General features: G+C 39.7%; 1 protein-coding gene across 1 annotated transcript in view; it reads left to right on the forward strand.

The window, feature by feature from the left end:
* LOC134357361 (collagen alpha-1(XIX) chain) overlaps positions 1-22,816 on the forward strand; it is a 372,824-nt gene that overhangs the window by 245,297 nt on the left and 104,711 nt on the right. Inside the window, exons 26-35 of the mRNA XM_063068836.1 lie at positions 10,803-10,847; positions 10,959-11,012; positions 12,253-12,306; positions 12,713-12,766; positions 14,543-14,632; positions 14,754-14,798; positions 18,254-18,331; positions 19,268-19,303; positions 19,722-19,766; positions 19,970-20,023. Coding sequence (XP_062924906.1) covers positions 10,803-10,847; positions 10,959-11,012; positions 12,253-12,306; positions 12,713-12,766; positions 14,543-14,632; positions 14,754-14,798; positions 18,254-18,331; positions 19,268-19,303; positions 19,722-19,766; positions 19,970-20,023 — 555 coding nt within the window. The remainder of the gene's footprint in view (positions 1-10,802; positions 10,848-10,958; positions 11,013-12,252; positions 12,307-12,712; positions 12,767-14,542; positions 14,633-14,753; positions 14,799-18,253; positions 18,332-19,267; positions 19,304-19,721; positions 19,767-19,969; positions 20,024-22,816) is intronic.

Genomic DNA, 22,816 nt, shown 5'->3' on the forward strand with positions numbered 1-22,816 from the left:
TATTGCATCCTCAGCATAGTCTATCAGTTGCTCTGCACTCACAGCTCTGTAGCAAAGAACTAAAACTTTAGCAACTCTCTTATCAGAACTACTTTCATTTGATCTAAAATATCTTTGTATAGATTTATTTCTTTGTTGGAGTGAAACTGCCTGGAGAGATAGCAAAGAGAGATTAAATTCAGATCAATTTCTTTGTCCCACTTCACAGAGTGGAACATATAATCTCAGCTGATACTGCAGTTAGATGTGTCTTGGAGCCTTAGGATTCACCTGCCTTGCCAGATGGATATGAATGACTCCATGCTGTCGTCGTGGCTATCCCTCGAGGTCGAGGATGATGGTCTTCATTCTGTTGATCTACTTATGGGCTCTCAAGTGGCTTATGAGTCCAATCTTGGCTTTGAAAGTTCCTCCGCATTCAGGACAGGTATTTCCAGATGGCAGATCAGGCTTTGGTTGTTGCTGCCTCTCTTTCCATTTTCTTCTCTTTTCTTCTAATTCTGCACATCTGTTGGCTTCGAAAGTTGCTGTTCCTTCTCGGATGACGGCTTGCCAGAGTTTCCTGTCCTTGGCATTGGTTTCCCAATTGTTGATGTCGATGTTACATTTCTTCATGTTGGCTTTTCAGACGTATTTGAATCTCTTCGTTTGCCTTCTTTAAGCTGGGAGTAGAAGATTTGTTTCGGCAGATGTTCGTCTTTCATCCAAACAACGTGACCGCTCCATCTTAGTTGGTTCTTGATGACGTAGGCTTCAATGCTTTTTGTTTTTGCTTCACTTAGCACACTGACGTTGGTTCTTCTATCTTCCCAGCTGTTTCGAAGACAGCATTGATGGAACTTTTCAAGTGCCTTCAGATGTTGTCGGTATGTTGTCCAGGTTTCTGATGCATACAGGAGCATTGGGATTACCACTGCTTTGTACACTAACATTTTGTTGTCTGTTCGGATATCACGATCATGAAAGACTCTTGTTCGGAGAAGTCCAAAAGCTGTTCCAGCACATTTAAGACGATGTTGGATCTCGTCATTAAGGTCGACATTGGAGGAGAGGTGACTTCCAAGATACGGAAAGTGGTCCACGTTTTCTGGGGTTGTTTCCCCAAGTTGAAATGATGGTTCTATCCGATTTGTCTCAATTGGTGACGGTTGATAGATGATCTGAGTCTTCTTGGAATTGATGGTATGTCCAAGTTTCATGTATGCACGGTTGAAGGCAGTCAGAATCTGTTGTAGGTGGTTTTCTGAAAGAGCTGCAACACTGTTGTCATCTGCGCATTGGAACTCGATGAGGGAACTCGTGGATGTCTTTGTTTTGGATTTGAGACGGGCAAGATTGAAAAGTCTGCCATCTGTTCTGTGGACAATTTCGATTCCTGGGGGTAGGTCATCCTTGATAATGTGGATGATTGTCGCAATGAAGATGGTGAACCAAGTTGGGGCAATCACGCATCCTTGTTTTACTCCTGATCTAACTTGAAAAGACTCACAGCTACTGTTAATGACCATGACTGTGGCAAGCATGCCATCGTGGAGGAGTCTCAGGATTCGAATGTACTTTTCAGGGCATCCATAGGTGGATAGGACATCCCATAGGAGTTCCCTTGATATCGAGTCAAAGGCTTTGATGAAGTCAATGAATGCCATGTACAAAGGTTGAAGTTGTTCACGACATTTTTCTTGTAGTTGTCGCATTGTGAAGATCATGTCGATTGCTCCACGTGATGGTCTAAAACCGGCTTCTGTCTCCGGAAGGATCTTCTCAGCTAAAGGCTTGAGCCGGTTGCTCATAACACGGGTGGGGATCTTTCCTGCTGTTGCTAACAGGGAAATTCCACGATAATTTCCACATTCAGATCGATCGCCTTTCCTTTTGTAGATGGTAACGATTGCTGAGTCTCTAAAGTCTGATGGTACGTCTTCATTTATCCAGATCTTGATGAGAAGTTGATGCAGTTGATAATGAAGCGGGTTACCTCCAATTTTGTAGACCTTGGCTGGTATTCCATCGAGTCCAGCGGCCTTGTTGTTTTTCAAGGTTTTGATGGCTTCCTTGACTTTTTCAAGTGTTGGTATTTTGCTTAGGAAGTCGTCAATGGGCTGTTTTGGAATATTGTTAATCACATTCCTGTCAAATGAGACAGTTTGATTTAGAAGATCTTCAAAGTGCTCCCTCCATCTAGAATTGATGTCAGCATTGCTCTTCAGGATGGTTGAACCATCTTTGCTTTTGAGAGGAGCTTGACCATGTGTGGATGGGCCAAAAATAGCCTTAGTTGCATTGAAAAAGTCTCGAATATCGTTGGCGTCTACCAGTTGTTGGATTTCCTGAGCTTTCTTCTTCCGTCATTGGTTTCTCAGCTTTCGGGTGCTCTTCTGGACTGCAGCATTGCATTCCTAATAGTGTTTCCTTTTGGTAGCCGATTGTTGGTCATTTTGTAAGGTAATGAAAGCTTTTCTCTTTTCGTCGATGAGTTGTTGGAGTAGTTTGTCGTTATCATCAAACCAATCCTGATGTTTTTTCATCTTGAACCCAATTGTTTCTTTGCAGGATGTGATGATAGCATTCTTCAATTGATTCCAGTGTTCTTCTACAGTTGGTGGGATTTGTTGAGGCAGTTGTTCTTGAAGATTTTGTTGGAACTTCTGTACATGGCTGATGTCTTGAAGGATGTCAACATTAAATTTCTTAATAGTGTTCTGATGTTGGTGTTTCCTTTTGGGCCAAATCTTCATTCTCATGGTGGACAAGATGGTCTGTCCAGCACTCGTCAGCACCGGTAACAGCTCTTGTTATAAGTACATCTTGTTGGTCCCGAGATCGTATGATGACGTAGTTGATGAGGTACCAGTGTTTGGAACGTGGATGATGCCAGGAGACTTTGTGCCTGTTTTTCTGGTGAAATAGGGTGTTTGTAATCACCAGGTTGTGTTCAGCACATTTGGTGAGGAGGAGTGTTCCACTGACGTTGACCTTGCCAACTCCTTCCTTTCTTATTATTCCAGTCCAGAGCCTATGATCTTTCCCAACTCTGGCATTAAAGTCTCCCAAGAAAATGATCATGTCATTGTTGGGAACAGAGGAAAGGACATGGTCAAGTTGGGCGTAGAAGTTCATCTTTACGTCATCTTCAGCGGCCAAAGTTGGAGTATAGGCACTGATGATGGTAACGTGTTGGTTCTTGACAAGTTGGATTCGCAGAGTCATGAGACATTCGTTGATTCCCAGTAGTTGCTCTGTCAGCTTCTGAAGTAGGCTGTTTTGGATGGTAAAACCTACTCCATGGATCCTCGGTTGTTCAGGATCAAGTCCTTTCCAGAAAAAGGTGTATTGACCTTGCTCTTCCTTTAGTTGCCCTTCTCCAACTCTGCGGGTCTCACTCAGAGCAACAGTGTCAAAGTTGAATTTTTGGAGTTCCCGGTCAACAAAGGCAGTTCTCTCTGGTCGGTCTGAGTTTGGGTTATCCATCTGAGTACGTATATTCCAGGTTCCAAGTTTCATAGTTTCACTTCTCGATATTTTTCGACTGCATGATGGTGATCCCTCTGGACATGGCTTTCCAGACAGGATGGGGTGAAGCAGACTATTTTTAGGGAACCTTTTCTAGCCCCTTCCCAGTTCAGGGTGAGCAGAGTGGATCCTGAATAGGGCTGCTCAGATGTGAATATTGCTGCCAAACAACTTTCCTGCTTCTGTCCAAAAGTTGAGCGACTGAATCAAGTATTCACCGCTTTCGTGCCGGTTCTTGACTAGGAGCTTCCAGCCAACACATTGCCTGCTCCCGTCGCTCTCCCCCAATCGCCGAAAGACTTGAAGAAGTGGCCCACAGAGCAAAGATGCCTGTGCGTGTATTTGTTTAACGTGTACTTGATGTTGCCTTCTAAGAAGCACACAATACTTCACAAATCAACCAACTGATTCCAATGGCATGGAAACCACAGCGAATGGAGCTCCATGTTGTGCCCTTATAGAAAACCCGGAGAGTTTTTCATGCTTTTCTGGAGAATATCCTTCAAATAAAAATAATGAGAAATATCTGATAGCTATCCATATATTTCAATCTGTGGCAACTTTCTTTGTAAGAATTACTTGATGACATTTCCCATTCAGTGACTTCCCAAGTCATTCATCGACTACAGAACAATGGGAGATGAATCAGTTGCTTACTGTAATGATCAATAACTGTACTGATTTAAAATATGTTCCAAAATTCTCATTATGAGATTGTTGATCTTTCCATTTCAATTGTCCTACTCTCTGTTGCACTGAATGCAGGGAAATGCGCCTGGATGCTCACAGCACACATTACTCCAATAAAAGTGAAACACACAAGGAAACAGTTATTGTAACCATTGCTAATAACCTTGAGGTAGAAATCCCAGCACATTTGTAAAGATAGTAGAGATTGTCTGTTGCATGTTTCACAAGGCAGAATAGCCACCAACCTCATGAAGCTCTGCAATCAACTACATAGAGTCGATCTTTCTATCAGTTCTATTTACCATGAACTCTGTGATGGTTAGCCAGATCAAAGCCAGTATAAAGGATGATGATCAATTACCAGACTTAGTGCTGAGCAATTCTAGGGTTGAATAAAGGGGGGGGGGAGTGTTTATGTAGCCGGTTATTTAAAATTTTTAAGCTCAGTCTGAAAGGTTGGTAAAATGTGACTCAGTAGAGATTTTTGAAAATAAATTTGATATCTACATGAAGGTATTTGCAAAGCCAAAAGAAAAGAGTCAGAAATAGCTTGGTAACTCAACAGGATGGACATGATGTTCTGGGACATGCTAGTATTAGGAAAGAGAAGATGCTAGATGCCTTTGGGTTTATAAAGATGAATAATTCCCCAAGGCCTGATGTGATATATCTCCAGTTTCTATGGAAGGCAAAAAAAAAGGAGTTTGGTAGGTTCTGGAAGTGATTTCTGCATCTTCGTTAGCTGTGGGTGAGGTAAATGATGGCTGAAAAGAAAGTAACTGTGTTTCTTTATTCAAGGACACAGGGATAAACCAGACACATACAGGTTAGCAAGCCTTACATTCGTCATAGGGAAACTACTGATTAAGCTACGAAAGGAGAGGATTTATCTTCACTTGAAAAGACAAGAATTGATTTGGGATAGTCAGCATGGCTTTGTTCATGATATATCCTGTCTCACAAATTTGATCGAACTTTTTAGGGAGGTTACTAAACTTATTGATTAGAAGAGTAAGATAAATGTTGTCTACATAGATCTTAGTAAGGCCTTTGAGCTTATTGAAGATCAAATTTTAGTAAAGCCTTACTTTGCTCTACTTAAGGCATTTAGTAAGGACTCTTGACCTCATTATCTACCCCATTATGGCCCTGCACCTTATTGTTCACCCACACTGCACTTACTCTTGAAATGCAATATTTTATTTTGCACTCTATTATTGTTTTACCTTGTACTACATCAATCCACTGTTGTAATGAAATGATCTGTATGTATGGTATACAAGACAGGTTTTTCACTGTACCTTGGTGTATGTGTCAATAATAAACAAATTTACCAATTTACAAGGTTCAGTGTAGTAAGTTGATCACGATAGTTTGAGCCCATGTGATCTTGTTGCAGGCTAGATTGGAAATTGGCTTGATATTAGAAGACAGAGAGTGGAGGGTTGCTTTGCTGATTGAAAATCGGTGACCAGTTGTGGAGCACAGTAATTGCTACTGGGACCTCTTACTTTCGCTGCAGTCTGCAGCATGTGAACTCCCTCTTAACAACAGACTTCAAAATTACATCAGTGATTTTCGGATTTCACGATCAACAGTAAAATCAGAAAAAATAGATTTCCAAAATTGTTTCAATACAGAACACGACCAAAACATATGTGTCAATGTAGCTATCTCAGTTTTGCATCTATCACACTGACTATTTACATTAGGAAATATTTTAGACAATCTGTCCTTTGTCAAATAACAACGATATACAATTTTAAATTGAATTAGAGAATGACTGGCACAAATAGAAGAAGAGTTAACCAGTTTCAAAATTTGCAACCAATCCTCTGTTATCAAGGTCATGTTAAGCTCTCTTTCCCAATCTTGCTTAATCTTAAGTAAAGGATAATTATCCTGTTCTAATAGTATATTATAAATTTTCCCAATAAAACCTTTCACTAAAGGGTTCATTTTTAAAATAATATCTAACAGGTCAGAGCCTTGAATATATGGAAAATTACTTAAATATTCTTGTAAGAAATGTCTGACCTGAAGATATTGCAAAAAATGTGAATATGCGAGAGAGTATTTAGTTACTAATTTCTCAAAGGACATGAATTAGCCTTCTTGAAACAAGTCCATAAAGGAAAAAAATCCTTTATTCCTCCAAAGAGAAAAGGTAGGATCACTAAGTGAAGGTTTAAATAAATAGTTATTAAACTAAAAAGGTTACATTTTTTAAGATTAAAAAACTTACGAAACTGGTACCAGATTTGTAATGATTGATTAATCATAGGATTTATATTTAGAATGGAAATTTTGGCTAATTGTACAGGTAAAGGAGCTCCTAATAACTAAGTTAAATGAAATTGTTTCACAATTTTCAATTCCAGGTCAACCCAAGATGGTCATTCCTTTTTATCAGTCCAATATAACCAAGAACACGCATAATGTATATTAACCGCCCAATAATACATTCTTAAATTAGGCAAAGTAAGACCTCCATCCTTTTTTAATTTTTGTAAATGACATTTTCCAATTCTTGGTCTTTTATTATTCCAAACAAAAGATGAAATAATAGAGTCTAAAGCTTTAAAAAATCAATTTACAACCTAATAAATTGACAGTTTTGTTTGGCACAATTCCTCAATATATTTACAGTATTTCTATATCAGACCAATACGTAATTGCATTTGTCACATTATTGGCGAGAAGGGCTATTTTATTAAAATGGAAAGCTGCCTCTGCTCCCACTTTGATACAATGGTTCTCTCAGGTGATGTTATGTCTTAGTCTGGAAAAAATTAGAAGTCGAACTTTTGATCCTAGATTTGACTTCGAGAAAAGGTGGGGTTCTTTTGCCCGTTATTATCATTTGATTTGAGTTAATAAAGATGGTCCTTTTCTGATGCTTGGGTATATGGATTTGGTTGGCGGATTGATGTCTTTTTTTTAATGGAAGCTTGTATGGCGTGTAGCTCCGGGTTTGTGCTCCAAATGGGTTTTTCCCCCCATTTTTTTGTTATTAGGGGTTTTTTCCTGTTTTAGTTAGTAGGGGTTCTTTTTATTCTTACTTTCTTTTTTTCATAAAAAAAGCCTTAACATTTTGTTTTTTTTTATTATTATTGATATACTGTTCAACTTGGTTGATAGTTTAACTCTTATTCTACATATGGATATGTTGTCTTGATTATTTTGATGTATTTTTCTCTGTTGTTGATTTTCAAAAATAATTAATAAAAAGATTTTTTAAAAAACAGTAAAATCAGAGCAGCTAAGCATGGTGCCTTTAAGTATCATCGCCATGGCTGAAAACGTGGGAGCAGAGGTGGAATCCAAGCCAGGCTGAAACACAGAGGAATAAGGCCTCCTCTACCCAGCATCTTGTTGGCGAACGTGCGGTCACTGGAAAATAAGATTGATGCTCTTAGGGCAAGGCTGCCTTATCTGGGGCAGATGAGGCAGATTTCAATTATTTGCTGTACTGAGACTTGGCTGTCAGTGAACATGCCAGATGCACAGTCAGACCAGAAGGTTTTATGATTTTCAGAATGGATTGAACCACAAACTCTGGTAAGGAAAAAGGTGGTGGTGTCTGCTTTTTGGTCAGTTCTCTTCAGTGTACTAATGTAGGGGTTATGTTCACCTCTTGTTCCTCTGACTTAGAACACAAAATGATCAAATGTAGATCATTCCATTTGCCTTGGGAGTTCTCATTCATGACCACAGTTAAGATTCGACTAGTGGCCCATTGCAAGAAAGCACTTGCGACACTGCATAATGTCATCTACAGACAAGAAACAGCCCATCGCAACACATTTCATATTATAGTCGGTGACTTCAACCAGGCCTGTTTGAAGAAAACCCTGCCCATTTATCACCAGCATATAACCTGCAGCACCAGAGGTCCTAACACACTAGACAACTGCTACACTACGATAACGAATGTCTGTCGTTCCTCTTCTAGACCACATTTTGGCAAATCAGATCATTTGGCTGTACTCTGACTACCTGCATACAGATAGAGTCTAAAGAGCAAGAGTACAGAGATTAAGACAACTAAGAGGTGGTCGCGGGAGGCAGAGGAGTGATTACAGGATTACTTTTGGGTCAGTGGACTGGGCCATTTTCAAACACTCATCTGAGGATCTAAATGACTACACCAGGGTTGTAAAAGATGTTATTAAAACAGCTGTAGATGACTGTGTCCTCACAAAATCATTCAGGGTCTTCCCCAATCAGAAGCCCTGGATGAGCCATGAAGTCTGACATTTGCTGAGAGCCAAATCAGAGACATTTAAGCCTGGAGATCAAGAAATTTATACGAGGTGAAAGTATGATCTCCAGAAAGCCATCTCACAGGCGAAGTGAAGATTCTGGACTAGACTGGAATCAATGAAGGATGTTCAACAGCTGTGGCAGGGTTTGAATGTCATCACGTCCTACAAAGTTAAATTAAGTGACATGGGTTAAACAGCAGCACTTTGTTTCCAGAGGAGCTCAGTGCTTTCTATGCCCACTTTGGCTACCAGAACATGGAGGAATCATCATGCACCCCAACATCTCCAACTGATCCTTTGGTCTCAGTATCTGAAGGTGATGTGCAGGCTGCCTTCAAGAGGGTGAATCCAACGAAAGCATCCGGACGGGTGGAGTACCTGGCCGAGCACTGAAGACCTGTGTTGACAAACTCGCTGGTGTGTTCATGGATATCTTCAACCTATCACTATGGCAATGTGTGGTACCCAGTTGCATCAAGTACGAGTGCCCAGGAAGAGCATGGTAACCTGCCTCAATGATTGTCAGTGATGAAGTGTTTTGAAAGGCTTGTGTTGAAACGTATCAACTCCCGTCTGAGTGGTGACTTGGATCCACTCCAATTTGCCTACCGGAGCAACAGGTCCACAGCAGATGCCATCTCATTGGCTCTTCAAACAACCCTGGAACAACTTGACAGCAAGGATGCATACATCAGGATGCTCTTTATTAATTTAGTACCATCATCCCCTCAAAACTAATCAGTAAATGCCAAGACCTGGGCCAAAATACCCTCTTGAGCAATTAGATCCTAGATTTCCTCACTTGCAGACCCCAGTCAGTTTGGATTGGCAAAAGCTTCTCCTCCACAATCTCCATCAGTGTAGATGCATCACAGGGATGTGTGCTTAGCCCCCTGCTCTACTCGCTTTATACCAATAACTGTGGCTAAGTACAGCTCCAACACCATATTCAGGTTGCTGATAACACCACTGTTGTTTGTCGTATCGAAGGTGGTGATGAATCAGCATACAGGAGGGAGATTGAAAATTGGGCTGAGTGGTGTCATAAGAACAACCTCTCACTCAGTGTCAGCAAGACCAACAAACTGATTATAGACTTCAGAAGAGGGTAATCTGAGGTCAATGAGTCAGTCCTCATTGGAGGATCAAGATGGAGAGGGTCAGTAACTTTAAATTCCTGGGTATCACTATCTCAGGGGATCTCTCCTGGAATGAACATATAAATGTATTGCAAAGAAAGCATGACAGTGGCTCTACTTTAGGAGTCTGCAGAGTTTTGGTATGATGTCAAAAACCTTGACAAACTTCTATAGATATGTCGTGGAAAGTCTATTGACTGACTGTATTACACTAATAGGAACACTAATGCCTTTGAATGGGAAACCCTATAAAAGTTGGTGAATTCGGCCTAGTACATCATGAATAAAGCCCTCCCAATCATTGAGTACATATACATAAAAGGCTGTCATTGGAAAGCAGCATTCATCACGTAAGTTCATCACCACCCAGGTGATGCTCTTTTCTCATTCCTACCATCAGGTAGAAGGTAGAAGTGCCACAGGACTTGTACCACCGGGCTCAAGAGCAGGAACTACCCCTCAGCTGTCAGGCTTTTGAACAACAACGATAACTACACTCATCTATTGAGATGTTCCCACAACCTATGATCTCACTTTAAGAACACTTTATCTTGTCATTTCATTCTCTAGTTATTTATTGCTATTTATTTATATTTGCATTTTTAAAGTTTGTTGTCTTCTAAGCTAATGCTCTTTCATTGATCCTGTTTACAGTTACTACTCTATAGATTTGCTGAATATGCCCGCAGGAAAAAAGATTCTCAGAGTTGTATGTGGTGGCATGTATGTTCTCTGATAATAAATTTTACTTTGAAATTTGGTGTTTGTTTTAAACATTAGTGAGTTCAATGAGAATGTAGAAGATATGATAAATGAGTTTGCTAATGGTATGGACTTAGTTTTGTAAGAACTTCAGGAATTTGGAAATTTAGGAAGTAAAATGTCGAAGGTGAACCTGAGGGAACTGAATGGTGGGCTTAGAATGAAATAGATCAGATGATTGAGAGCTGTAGAGGAATTGAGATAATCAATATTATGGTCACTGTTAAAGTACTTAATTGAGATAAAGGAAGCAAACAAAATTTTAAACATAGGGAAGATCATGGATTCATCATGCTATTTTATTGAAGTAAAATCAAAAGCACTCCAAACACCTAGAAAATGCACCCAGTCAATCCCACCCAAGCTCGAGTTTGTACTGCACATGTAAATGGGATAAATTCCATTCTTACTAGCCTTGTTTGCTTCCTTACAGGGACCGAAAGGAGACAAAGGAATGCAAGGGCGTCCTGGTTTAAAGGTAGAATATCCATGTGAAGCAACTGTACCTCTTTTCAGCTGTTTGTCTTTTTAAATTTACTACATTGCTATCATTAAGTGATAACATTTTTACTCCTATCCATACTTTAAGGGTGAAATGGGAGAAACAGGGCTACCCGGACTTAATGGAGAACCAGGCTTGGAGGTACTTATAGAAAAGATGCTTTCTGACTCACGTTAGCAGCATAATTTCTGTGTATGATCATTTGATGCAGCAGTTTATTGAGAGAACTTCTGTACATTAAACTAGTATTTGGCCAAAGATAATTTCATAGTGAGATATCAGACTTCCCATTGAAGATTTTACATTAGATGTCCACCCAGCAGTCTTGCAGAAAAAAAAGAGGTGATGAAATAATCTAAGTCGAACCACCATTTCACAAGCCTGGAACACTTTACCATTTCATTGGATGGAATTACATTTTATTTATTGTTCTATGTGATTGACCCACTGTTTTATGCCAGTGTGCTGCACACATATACTTTCTCCCATCTCTTGACATTTACAAATCTCAAAGGATTTCAACAAACCTTTGTTTTCCTTTTCCCATCTTGAACATCATGTAGTGTCCCCTAAAACTTGCACCAAAACTATTCTCCATGGTAGCAAATTCCACGTTTTAGTCACTGTCTGGTAAAGAAATGCTTCTCAATTCACTTGGATTCATGATTTTCAAGTTTGTTGGAGCACAATAGAGTGCGTAACTAAATGAAGCTATCACTCGGGTTGTTCCTAGAGCAAAGCTCTTTTGTAAAATGGTGAAATACCCAGCTTTCTTCAATGTGAATGGGAACAGCCGACTATTTAAAATTCATTTGATGCAAAAATTCTTGGTTACATTCATAAGAGAAAAATCCAGACTGAATATCAGAAAATTTATACTTTCCAGGAGGAATTCAGTTGTGGCTCAACTAGTGTCAGAGCATAAACCTCCACTATGCTGTAAAGCAATGATATTGATAACTTGGGACTCACATTACTAGCCCAACAATCAAGAGTCTTAGGCAAATTATCCGTGGATTTCAGATTCGTATCCTATCATGGCATACCATGAAAAATAGAATTAGAGTTCAGTAGATATTTATATAAAGCTTTCAAGTCATGTTAAAAATGCCATAAATTTATTAAATGGAACAGACTTTCATACTTGCTTCATTCACATTGCAAAATAAAATTCTAGTGCTGCTATTTCAGTGAGAGAATTCTTCAGAACGTAAAGTTCACAACTTTGTCACAGTCACATTGTAACTTTGGATGTACTATTGCATACAGATCTTAAGAGTGGCTAGAAGGTGGATGTTCATATCCTCTTTGGCAATACTTTGATATTTCACCTGACTTCTTGTATTGTGCACTGTAATTTTAAATTTTATCTGCTTCACAGGGTCGACCAGGATTACCAGGTCCTATTGGCCCCAAAGGATTAAAAGGAGAAACAGTAAATATGTCTTGAAAATCTTTATATCTCATAGTTTAAAGTTTGATTTCAACACATTTATGAAAATACCTGAAATGAAATGAGTTTGTTCTTTATGTACTCATAAAGAAAAAATGAACACTATTTTTAAAATGTGTCAGTCCACAATCCCCAAGACAAAATCTAGCCACAGTACTTGCATCTAATTTTGCATCTGGACATTTAACATAACCTCATTAAAATACTTTCTACTTTATAATTATGATGACAAGAAGCTTGGCAGACTTTAACAGATTCAATGTATTACAGTATTATAAGATAATGTAAAAAATAATTATCTGTATATTAAATAGCCACAACCGGTGACACTTAGATTATGATTGCCTAATGACTGCTTACTGTTTTTTTCTCCTTTGTTATTTCCCAGGGATTGAGAGGAGAACCAGGCAAACCAGGAGAACAGGGCAGAAAGGGTGATAAGGTTTTATCTCATTTCATTTTATTGTTCTGTTCAGGAATATTTCAGGGGTAATTATAACTTTTATTAGCAATGGAATGCAGATCTGTACACCACTGTCTATTGTACATCATCTCAATTTTATTTTCTTTATCTTTTCATTGTGTTGCGTGATTATTTATTGCCTGATGCTAATTTCTCTGGAGAAAGTGGTGGCGACTGGCCTTCTCAAACCTCTGCAGGGAATTCTAGGATTAAAGAAATATATTTGAAGAGAAGAAAATTGAAACTGCATTGGGAAAGATAATGAGCTTGGGACTAATTGGACTAATTAGTCCCAAGCTCATTATCTTTCCCAATGCAGCTTCAGTTTTGATCAGAAGATACAACACTGCCACAAATTACCTCTGCTGTAACATTCCTCAGCTGAAAGAAAGTTACCTGAGCTATCAGATTTACAGCTTGCATTAGTGCCTAGTGGTAATTTTCGTAGTAATCTAGTGGTTTTGAGATTTAAAAGAAATGGGAAATGCAAGAAGACTTGAGGTATCACTATACACCAATTGCTAAAAGTAATTCTTCAAGTGCAGCAAGCAGTTAGGAGATCAAATAATGGGTTGGCCTTCATGGCAGAAGGTTTTGAGTAGAGGTACAAGAATATACAGACATTTAGTGGAACCCCATTTGTAGTTTTCTAGGCAGTTTTCATTTGCTTAACTGAGGATAGATGTTTTGGCAATAAAGGGAATGTAATGTAAGTTTACTGGGCAGATTCTTGATGAGAGGAAGGGTTGGGCTAATAAGGCCTATATTCACTACTGTGTTGAAGTATGATAAAGCATCTCAGAACCAGGGGTCACAGCCTCATGATAAAAGTAGAACTACGAAATATGAGTGTGGTGATCACGTTGTTGGTGTTATACTCTAGGCCTCTTAATTATCAGTGCCAATTATAGGAACAGAAATATAAACAGATCGAAGAAAGATGTAAAGTTATAGTACAAGGGTATTTTATCTTTCCCAGTATTGACTAGGCAATGACCTTAAAGGGGCAGAATTTGTTGAGCGTTGTCCAAGAAAGTTTTTGAGACAATTTCGCGAGTACTGTAGAATTAAGACAAAGGATATTGAAGGTTTAATCAGGAAACAAAAGGAAGCAGATGTCAAGTATAGGCAACTGGAGTCTCTTGAGAAATGTGGGGTGGTAACTTAAGAAAGGAATTAGGATAACAAAATAGGACCATGAAATATGCTTTGCAAATGAGATTAAGGAGAATCCCAAATTATATTATGTATATCAGAAACAAGGAAGTAATGAGGGAAAGAGTGGACCAATTTTGACACTAAATACTGACTAAAAGGGGGTGAATGCTTATACAATCAATTATTTTGTGCTTTATACTTGTAATTCATTTAGATTACTGTACAGAGATCTGTTTTCACTTTGACACAAAAGATTCTTTTTCGGTTGATCAGTGTCAAAAAAGCCAAATCAAATCCACTGTGATTCAATGCTGTAAAACAATAAAACATGAAAACTTCCAAGGGAGGTGCACACTTTTTATAGGTACAGTAACTAGAGGCTAGTGAGTCTTTCATCATTAGAAATTACATTACAGGAGAAAATTTTAAGACATAGGAAATATGGCAGATAGGATATAAAACTAGCCCTGTATGCCTATCCTTTGCCAGGACTTGATACCATTAAGCTCATCTTTTTTATGCTATTTACAGTTTTGTAACCCTAATGATAGAAATTTGAGAAATATTGTGTAGCCTAATGTAGGTAACTATTTGCAGGGAGATTCTGGTGGTGTTGTTGGACGTCCTGGAGAAAAAGGAGACAAAGGTGACCCAGGGCTTCCAGGCACAGGATTGCATGGAAACCAGGTTTGTGTCATTGTGGACAAAGGATACATAACCAGAAGTACTTAAAGCATGTACTTGCTGAGAAATGTGATGCTACCTTTCATAATTTTTTGATTAACTTGTTGACTACTGCTTACAACAGGGGCCAATTGGACCGCCTGGAGTAAGAGGATCACGAGGACCTAAGGTACTAAAATGAACTTCTCTATAAAGATCATGCAGTCAAACTATTGCACTTCCAATATTTATCTAACAAATAAGGAGAAGCCTCCTCCTCATTGATATCATCAGGAAGGAGATACAGGAGCTGAAGGCATAAATTCAACAATCCAGGTTCTTCCTCTCTGGATCCAATTTCTAAATGGACATTGAACCCATGAACACTACCTCACTACTTTTTTATAATTTCTGTTTTTGCACTGCTTATTTAAATTTGACAATTTAATATACATATATATACTTACTGTAATTCATTTTTATGCATCTATCACATATTGCATTGTACTGCTGCTGCAAAGTTAACAAATTTCATAACATATGCCGATGATATTAAACCTGATTCTGATATCTCACTTGAGCTGGTGCACTGAGCCCCATTACTGCGGGGCATTGATGATTGAAAGCCAGGCACTCCCTTAAAGGAGGTTAGAAGATGTACACCAATGGGCAACTTTTAAGCTTGTTCAATTTAAGAGAAGTTCATAAATTGTCTAATTTGTAGGGAGGTATGGACCCTAAAGCCTAAGGACAAAATAGTAACTCTAAAAATTATCTCAGAATAATAAAGCTCTTCAGTGCTCATGGCAGAATCCTGGAAAAACACTGGACTTCTTCATCCCATTTCCTTCACCAATTATTTACCACTTGCCTGAAGTCATTGGATTGCTGGTAAAAATTTTACTCTCTGAAGAGGTAATTAAACAAAGTATGTACTGGCAAGTCAGGAAGATCAGCCTGCAGCTAAAAACATGTCTTATCTCTAAGAAATCCAAATTTCTAATAAAGAGTCATTGATGAATAAACTCTTCTTGGGCTTTCAGCCGGGTACAGGTATTGATTATATCTGATGTTTTGATGGCAAACTCTGCCATCTTCTTTAGGGATGATGCCTGGGCACGTCTAGTCTGGTGATATTTATACCAGTATAGTCTGTCCCTCCTGAATTGTTAGTCCTCATCCAATCAGGTTTCTTCTCTCCCTCCTTATTTGCCATCGAATTCCCAGTTCTTACTTAGAGCAAGACCTTCGTCTCTGTTGAAATTCTTTTCCTCTAATTTTATTTCAATGGCTTCCTTTACCAGGCGGTCTCAAAAGCCAATGGTGCAGCACAGTAGTTTTGTGCATTCAACGTCAATCCAATGGTCATTGCAAATGCAATGTTCTGCTACCGCTGATTTTTCTGAGTAACCCAAAGGGATACACTTCCCCTTGATGCGGGTTTCCATCGTGTGTCCCATCAGGCCAATATACGCTGCTCCACAGTCACAGGGAATCATATAAACGCCAGCCAACCTGAGTCCCAGGTCATCTTTGACCTACATAAGCTAAGATTCCTTACGGGTTTATTGATGGTATTAATCTGGTATTTCTTCAGGATCCTAGCGATCCTTCCAGAAACCATGGAAGTAAAACTAGAGTAAAAGAATTTTAACAAAGACAAGGTCTTGCTCGAAGTAAAAACTAAAAAAGCAAGGAGGGAGAGCAGAAACCTCTTTGGATGAGGACTAACTAATCAGGAGGGATGGACTATGTGGGTATAAATACCACCAGACTAGAGATGCCTAGGCAAAGTCCCTGAAGAAGATGGCAGAGTTTGTCATCGAAATGTTGGTTATAATCGATACTTGTACCTGGCTGGAAGCCTGAGAGAGCTTATTCATCATATGCACCGGGAAAGCACTGGATTCTTTTTCACAGATTAATTGCTCTGAAACATTAACCCTGTTGCTTCCTCTATAGACGCTGCCTGTACTGCAGAGTATTTGCAACATTTTCTATTTTTAATTAAGATTTTTAGCATCAGAAGTACTTTGCTTCCTTGTATTCATTAGACTGATTTTGGTAGGCTGATAAACAGTTATCTTTATCGTTTGTCCATATGCGAAGAAGGGACAGACACAGAATGTAGGCATACGAAGATTGAAAGAGGTCTTGTTTGGTCTGTAGGCCTCTCACCCCACAGACCACATGCAGTCATTATGAGTAGATTCTGTGCCATATTATAAAATATTATTTAGGCCATAGTTGGATTGCTCTAGTTGCCACACTATTAGAAAGGATGTGCTTGTATTGGAAGGGCATCCAGAGAGGATTTAGCAGAACATTGTATGGATGGAGCATTTTGGTTAAGAAAGATTGTATAGGATGTTTCTTTATCGCATGGAGCAGAGGAGGCTGAGGGGGACTCAAGAGAGGTATCCAAAATCACATGGAGCACAATAGGAGGTTACTTTTCCCTGCAGTAGAGATTTCTAAAACTAGAGGATATCAAGACATGGATTGGACACAGCATCAAAGGTTACAGGAAGAAGGTTGGGAAATGAGTTGAAGAGGGGAAAAAAGGATCAGCCATGATTGAATGGTGGAGCAGAATCAATGGACCAATGGCCTGATTCTGCTCCTATATCTTAGGGTCTTATGGTCTTAAGACAAGAGTTCTACAGGGGATCCAAGGAATAATTTTTTTTTATCCAGAATCACCAAGGCATAGAAGGTTATGGATCAAGTGCTAGTAAGTCAGATTTGTATACAATATACCTGAAGGCTGCTATGGACATGGTGGGAAAATCGTCTCTTTTTGTACCCTTTGTGTACTGTGATTTGGAGTGACAACATCAACAGAACAACAAGAAACAGAAGTCCAAGTAGACCCTTAATCCTATTCTCCCATTCCATTGTTGGTGGTTAACTTGCTGAGTATTTCCAACACTTTGTGTTTTATTTCCAGTCTATGTTCCCTCTTACAAAATCAGAACAGATTTTATCCAATAAATTTAAGAAATTGACATTCACAAAGGTCACACAAGGTGCATTCTAATCAACTCTAAGCACATCTCTGTAGCCATGATAAAAATACTTGTATTATGTATGTCCCTTATTGGTGAATGTCCATAACATGAATTTGAATGCTATGTAACATCATAATCAGAGTGTAAAAGCACAGAGTATTCAGTTAGTCAGCATTAAACTGAATTAATCAGATTAAGATTAAATAAAAATAAATCAGTAAACAGTGTACTCTGCATCCAAAGTTCCATCCATTGAATTCATCGGAATGTATATATAGAAAGTGAGGTATTCTTATTTGGAGAAGTTTGACAGAGTAGCCGCTGAGAGGAATGTTTCTCATTATGGGGAATACCGAGAGCAAGGTGGAGGTGTGGTGGTTTCAGATTGTTTGGACAGAGAAGAGGTGAAATTTCTTCTCTCAAAAGGTCATGAATTTGTAGAATTCTCTGCCTGTCAGAATTGTGGAGGTGACATGGGACACTTGCTTAACTCTCAGTGGATGAATTTGAATTTGTATAAGGAATAGTCATGTGCAAGTCAAGCTGCTCTCTGATTAGGCTGGGATATTAGCTCCATCTAGCTTCACTGCATGATATATACTTGTTGAGGAATAACCTGGATTTCTGTTGTTAGGGTGAGCGTGGATTTCCTGGTCTTCAAGGCCCACAAGGTGAGAAAGGACCATCAGGAAGTGGACGGCCTGGCTCCCCAGTAAGTATATCAATATTACAGAACTTGCATCAAGTGATTTTTTTTGCAATGATTAATTTGACAGCACTCCCAGCCCTGAAATTACTGCCACCTTCAAAGACATGGGTAACAATTTAATGGAGATGACATCTCCCCCAAATTATTCTCCAGGTCACACAGGATCTTGGAGCAAAACGCAATGTGCTGGATAAGCTGAGCGGGTCAAGCAACATCTGTGGGTAAAAAGGAAATGTGGTCAAGAGCTTGCATCAGGACTGAAAACAGAGAGGGACTATGGCCAATATAAAGAGGAGAGGGGGAGTGTTGGAACAGATCAACCAAGGAGGGTTGAAGGTTAATGGGTAGATGGGTACCATAGGGCATATGTAGGGGCAGGGTTGAGAGACAGAGGCAGGTGAATGATAAGTGGAATCTAGTACCAGTGCGGGAATCTTGACAATGGAAACCATTAGGGGAGAGGTGAAAGGCAAATGGAACCAAGGCATGGTTGAGGATTGCCAGGGTGAGTAAAATGTGTGGGTAGTAAGTGGATGGAACCTGGAAAGGGTGGGGGACAAAAAATGGGTGATGAGATTCTAAGGGCTGGGGATTGGAATGGGAAAGGGAACAAAAAATGACTAGAGGTGGATCAGAAAGGGAGGGGGAACACAGGAGGTAAGGATTAACTAAAATTGGAAAATTCTATGCTCGTAACTGTGGGTTGTCGATTATCCAGGTGGAATATGAGATGCTGTTATTTCAGTTTGCATTGGGCCTCACCCTGACAGTGGAGAAGACAGAAGACAGGCAGGTCATTGGGAAAGGAAGGAGAACTGAATCAGCATGCAACTGGGAATGTCCACTTTCAGCCTCCTCTTCTTCCCACCCGGCTCCAACCTTATCAATTGTGTCAAATATACTTACCTTCTTTTTTTCTTCTTTCTTTTCTCCTTATAGGGTCCCAGAGGTCCTCCTGGTGAGCCAGGTCTACAGGTAAGACCCATTGACTTTTACACTATTGATAAAGTATTAATACATGCGTGAGCATCAAGTTGGACCAGAGACAGAAAAATTTCCCAATTAAACCTTACATAAGGAGAAACTATTTCAAATTTGTTTAGTCGCCTTTTATTTTTTTAATTTTCATTAAATTTAAAATGAAGAGCAACTCATCTCTTTGTTAAGCCACTACAATTAAATGCACTGACACAAGCTCTGAATTAGCAAGGTAGCATTTATCATTTCAGAAACCTGTTGCTTTAATTTAACTTGTGGAGCAGCTCATCATTTGCATTGTTTGTAACAAATGTGAAACTAACTTTCTCACCAAATTCAAGTCAAACTATTTAGTGAACAGTACAATGACTTGATCAAAGTAGTGATTAAAGATTTCTATTTTGCATCGATTCAGGGTCCAAGGGGTTTGCCAGGCTCTTTAGGACATCCAGGTGCTAATGTGAGTAGTAAACAACACACAAATTCTTCATAGAGATAAACTGGAATCCAGTTCAATTTCTGATTTGCTAATCCCTCTCCCTCTCCCTCTCCCTCTCCCTCTCCCTCTCCCTCTCCCTCTCCCTCTCCCCCTCTCCCCCCCTCCCTCTCCCCCTCTCCCCCCCTCCTCCCCTCCTCCTCCCCTCCTCCCCCTTTTTTTCACAGGGCATACCTGGGACCAATGGGATGCCAGGGCCACCTGGTCCACCTGGAGAGCCAGTAAGTCATCATTCAATGCAATTAATGGCCAACAGTCCAACATACTGAAAGGCAGGACAGTCTTGTAGGGATCACCATGGAATTGAATGCAAGGCCCTACACCCATAACTTCATAAGTCTTACTCTTATGAAGTTAATGGACTGTAATATAGAATGTGTATAAGTGTCCCGATGAATGGTCTCAGCATGAAATGCCAACTGTTTACTCCTTTCCATGGATGCTGTCGGGCTTGCTGAGTTCCTCCAGCATTTTGCATGTGTTACTCTGGGTAAAACTGAGTTATACCTACAAGGGAAAAAGTCAATGCTTTCTCTGCAGATATGCAGAATGTGTTTTACTGTTTTCCTGATCCCATGAGCTTCCCTCCACACACATTGGGAGAAAGTCTTTAAGAGGTTAATGTGATGATGATGATGCGTTATAACACATTCTAAAGTTTCACAAACCACACAGCCTGAACTGACATTGTTGCAACAGAATAACATAATGCCATTTCAAATGGCTTCTTTGTCTATATCCTGGCATATCGTCAACTGAACACAAGAAGCACAAATAAGTCATTATTACCGCTTCTAGACATCCTGTTCCCGATATTACCAGTGAAGGCAGAGACCCACTTCACTTCGAGTGGGATGGAAATAAGACTAACTAATGAGCTGGCTAGTTGTTTGCCAATACAGTTGCCTGCCTGGATGTTTCACCTCATGACATTTTTTTGGGCAAATAATTTTGCTCGGAATGATAAGGCTCAATCAGACTTGCTGCAAAAAAAACCCTCAAAATTGAGCAAGACGTTGTTTGAGGCAGCATTAGGAGAGTTTTCAGCCAGAAAGAAGTATTAATGGGACCTGTATGGATCCCAGTGGAAAGCACATAGCATATATTCCTTTCCTTGATAGACATTAGAAAATCAAATAGGCTTTCAAAATATATGAACCAGAGTGCCAGAGCTGACAGTGTGGCTGGGGTGAAAATAAATGATATTGAAAGTTTAAGCAAATCCGCTGATAGAAAGGTTGTGAGTGGTGGTAAAAATCTTCTGAGGTGTATATATTTCAATGCTAGGAGTATTGCGGGGAAGGCGGATGAGTTGAGGGCGTGGATTGACACGTGGAATTATGATGTTGTAGCAATTAGTGAAACTTGGCTACAGGAGGGGCAGGACTGGTAGCTTAATATTCCAGGGTTCCGATGTTTCAGATGTGATCGAGGCAGAGGAATGAAAGGTGGGGGAGTAGCATTGTTTGTTAGGGAAAATATTACAGCAGTGCTCAGGCAGGACAGATTAGAGGGCTTGTCTACTGAGTCCTTATGGGTGGAGCTGAGAAACAGGAAAGGTATGGCCACATTAGTGGGATTGTATTACAGACCACCCAATAGTCAACGAGACTTGGAAGAGCAAATCTGCAGAGAGATAGCAGGCAACTGCAGGAAACATAAAGTTGTGGTGGTAGGGGATTTTAATTTTCCATACATTGATAGGGACTCCCATACTGTTAGGGGTCTAGATGGTTTAGAGTTTGTAAAATGTGTTCAGGAAAGTTTTCTAAATCAGTATATAGAGGGACCAACTAGAGGGGATGCAATATTGGATCTCCTGTTAGGAAAGGAATTAGGGCAAGTGACGGAAGTCTGTGTAGGGGAGCACTTTGGTTTCAGTGATCATAACGCCATTAGTTTCAATTTGATCATGGACAAGGATAGATCTGGTCCTAGGGTTGAGGTTCTGAACTGGACGAAGGCCAAATTTGAAGAAATGAGAAAGGATCTAAAAAGCGTGGATTGGGACAGGTTGTTCTCTGGCAAAGATGTGATTGGTAGGTGGGAAGCCTTCAAAGGGGAAATTTTGAGAGTGCAGAGTTTGTATGTTCCTGTCAGGATTAAAGGCAAATTAAATAGGAATAAGGAACCTTGGTTCTCAAGGGATATTGCAACTCTGATAAAGAAGAAGAGGGAGTTGTATGAAATATATAGGAAACAGGGGGTAAATCAGGTGCTTGAGGAGTATAAGAAGTGCAAGAAAATACTTAAGAAAGAAATCAGGAGGGCAAAAAGAAGACATGAGGTTGCCTTGGCAGTCAAAGTGAAGGATAATCCAAAGAGCTTTTACAAGTATATTAAGAGCAAAAGGATTGTAAGGGATAAAATTGGTCCTCTTGAAAATCAGAGTGGTCGGCTTTGTGCGGAACCAAAGGAAATGGGGGAGATTTTAAATAGGTTTTTTGCGTCTGTATGTACTAAGGAAGCTGGCATGAAATCTATGGAATTGAGGGAATCAAGTAGTGAGACCATGGAAACTGTACAGATTGAAAAGGTGTTTGCTGTCTTGAGGAAAATTAAAGTGGATAAATCCCCGGGACCTGACAGGGTGTTCCCTCGGACCTTGAAAGAGACTAGTGTTGAATTGCGGGGGCCCTGGCAGAAATATTTAAAATGTCACTGTCTACGGGTGAAGTGCCGGAGGATTGGAGAGTGGCTCATGTTGTTCCGTTGTTTAAAAAAGGATCGAAAAGTAATCCAGGAAATTATAGGCCGGTGAGTTTAACGTCAGTAGTAGATAAGTTATTGGAGGGAGTACTAAGAGACAGAATGTACAAGCATTTGGATAGACAGGGGCTTATTAAGGAGAGTCAACATGGCTTTGTGCGTGGTAGGTCATGTTTGACCAATCTGTTGGAGTTTTTCGAGGAGGTTACCAGGAAAGTGGATGAAGGGAAGGCAGTGGATATTGTCTACATGGACTTCAGTAAGGCCTTTGACAAGGTCCCGCATGGGAGGTTAGTTAGGAAAAT

The sequence above is a fragment of the Mobula hypostoma genome, chromosome 2 (assembly GCF_963921235.1).
Source record: "Mobula hypostoma chromosome 2, sMobHyp1.1, whole genome shotgun sequence".
In the NCBI taxonomy this organism is placed as follows: Eukaryota; Metazoa; Chordata; class Chondrichthyes; order Myliobatiformes; family Myliobatidae; genus Mobula; species Mobula hypostoma.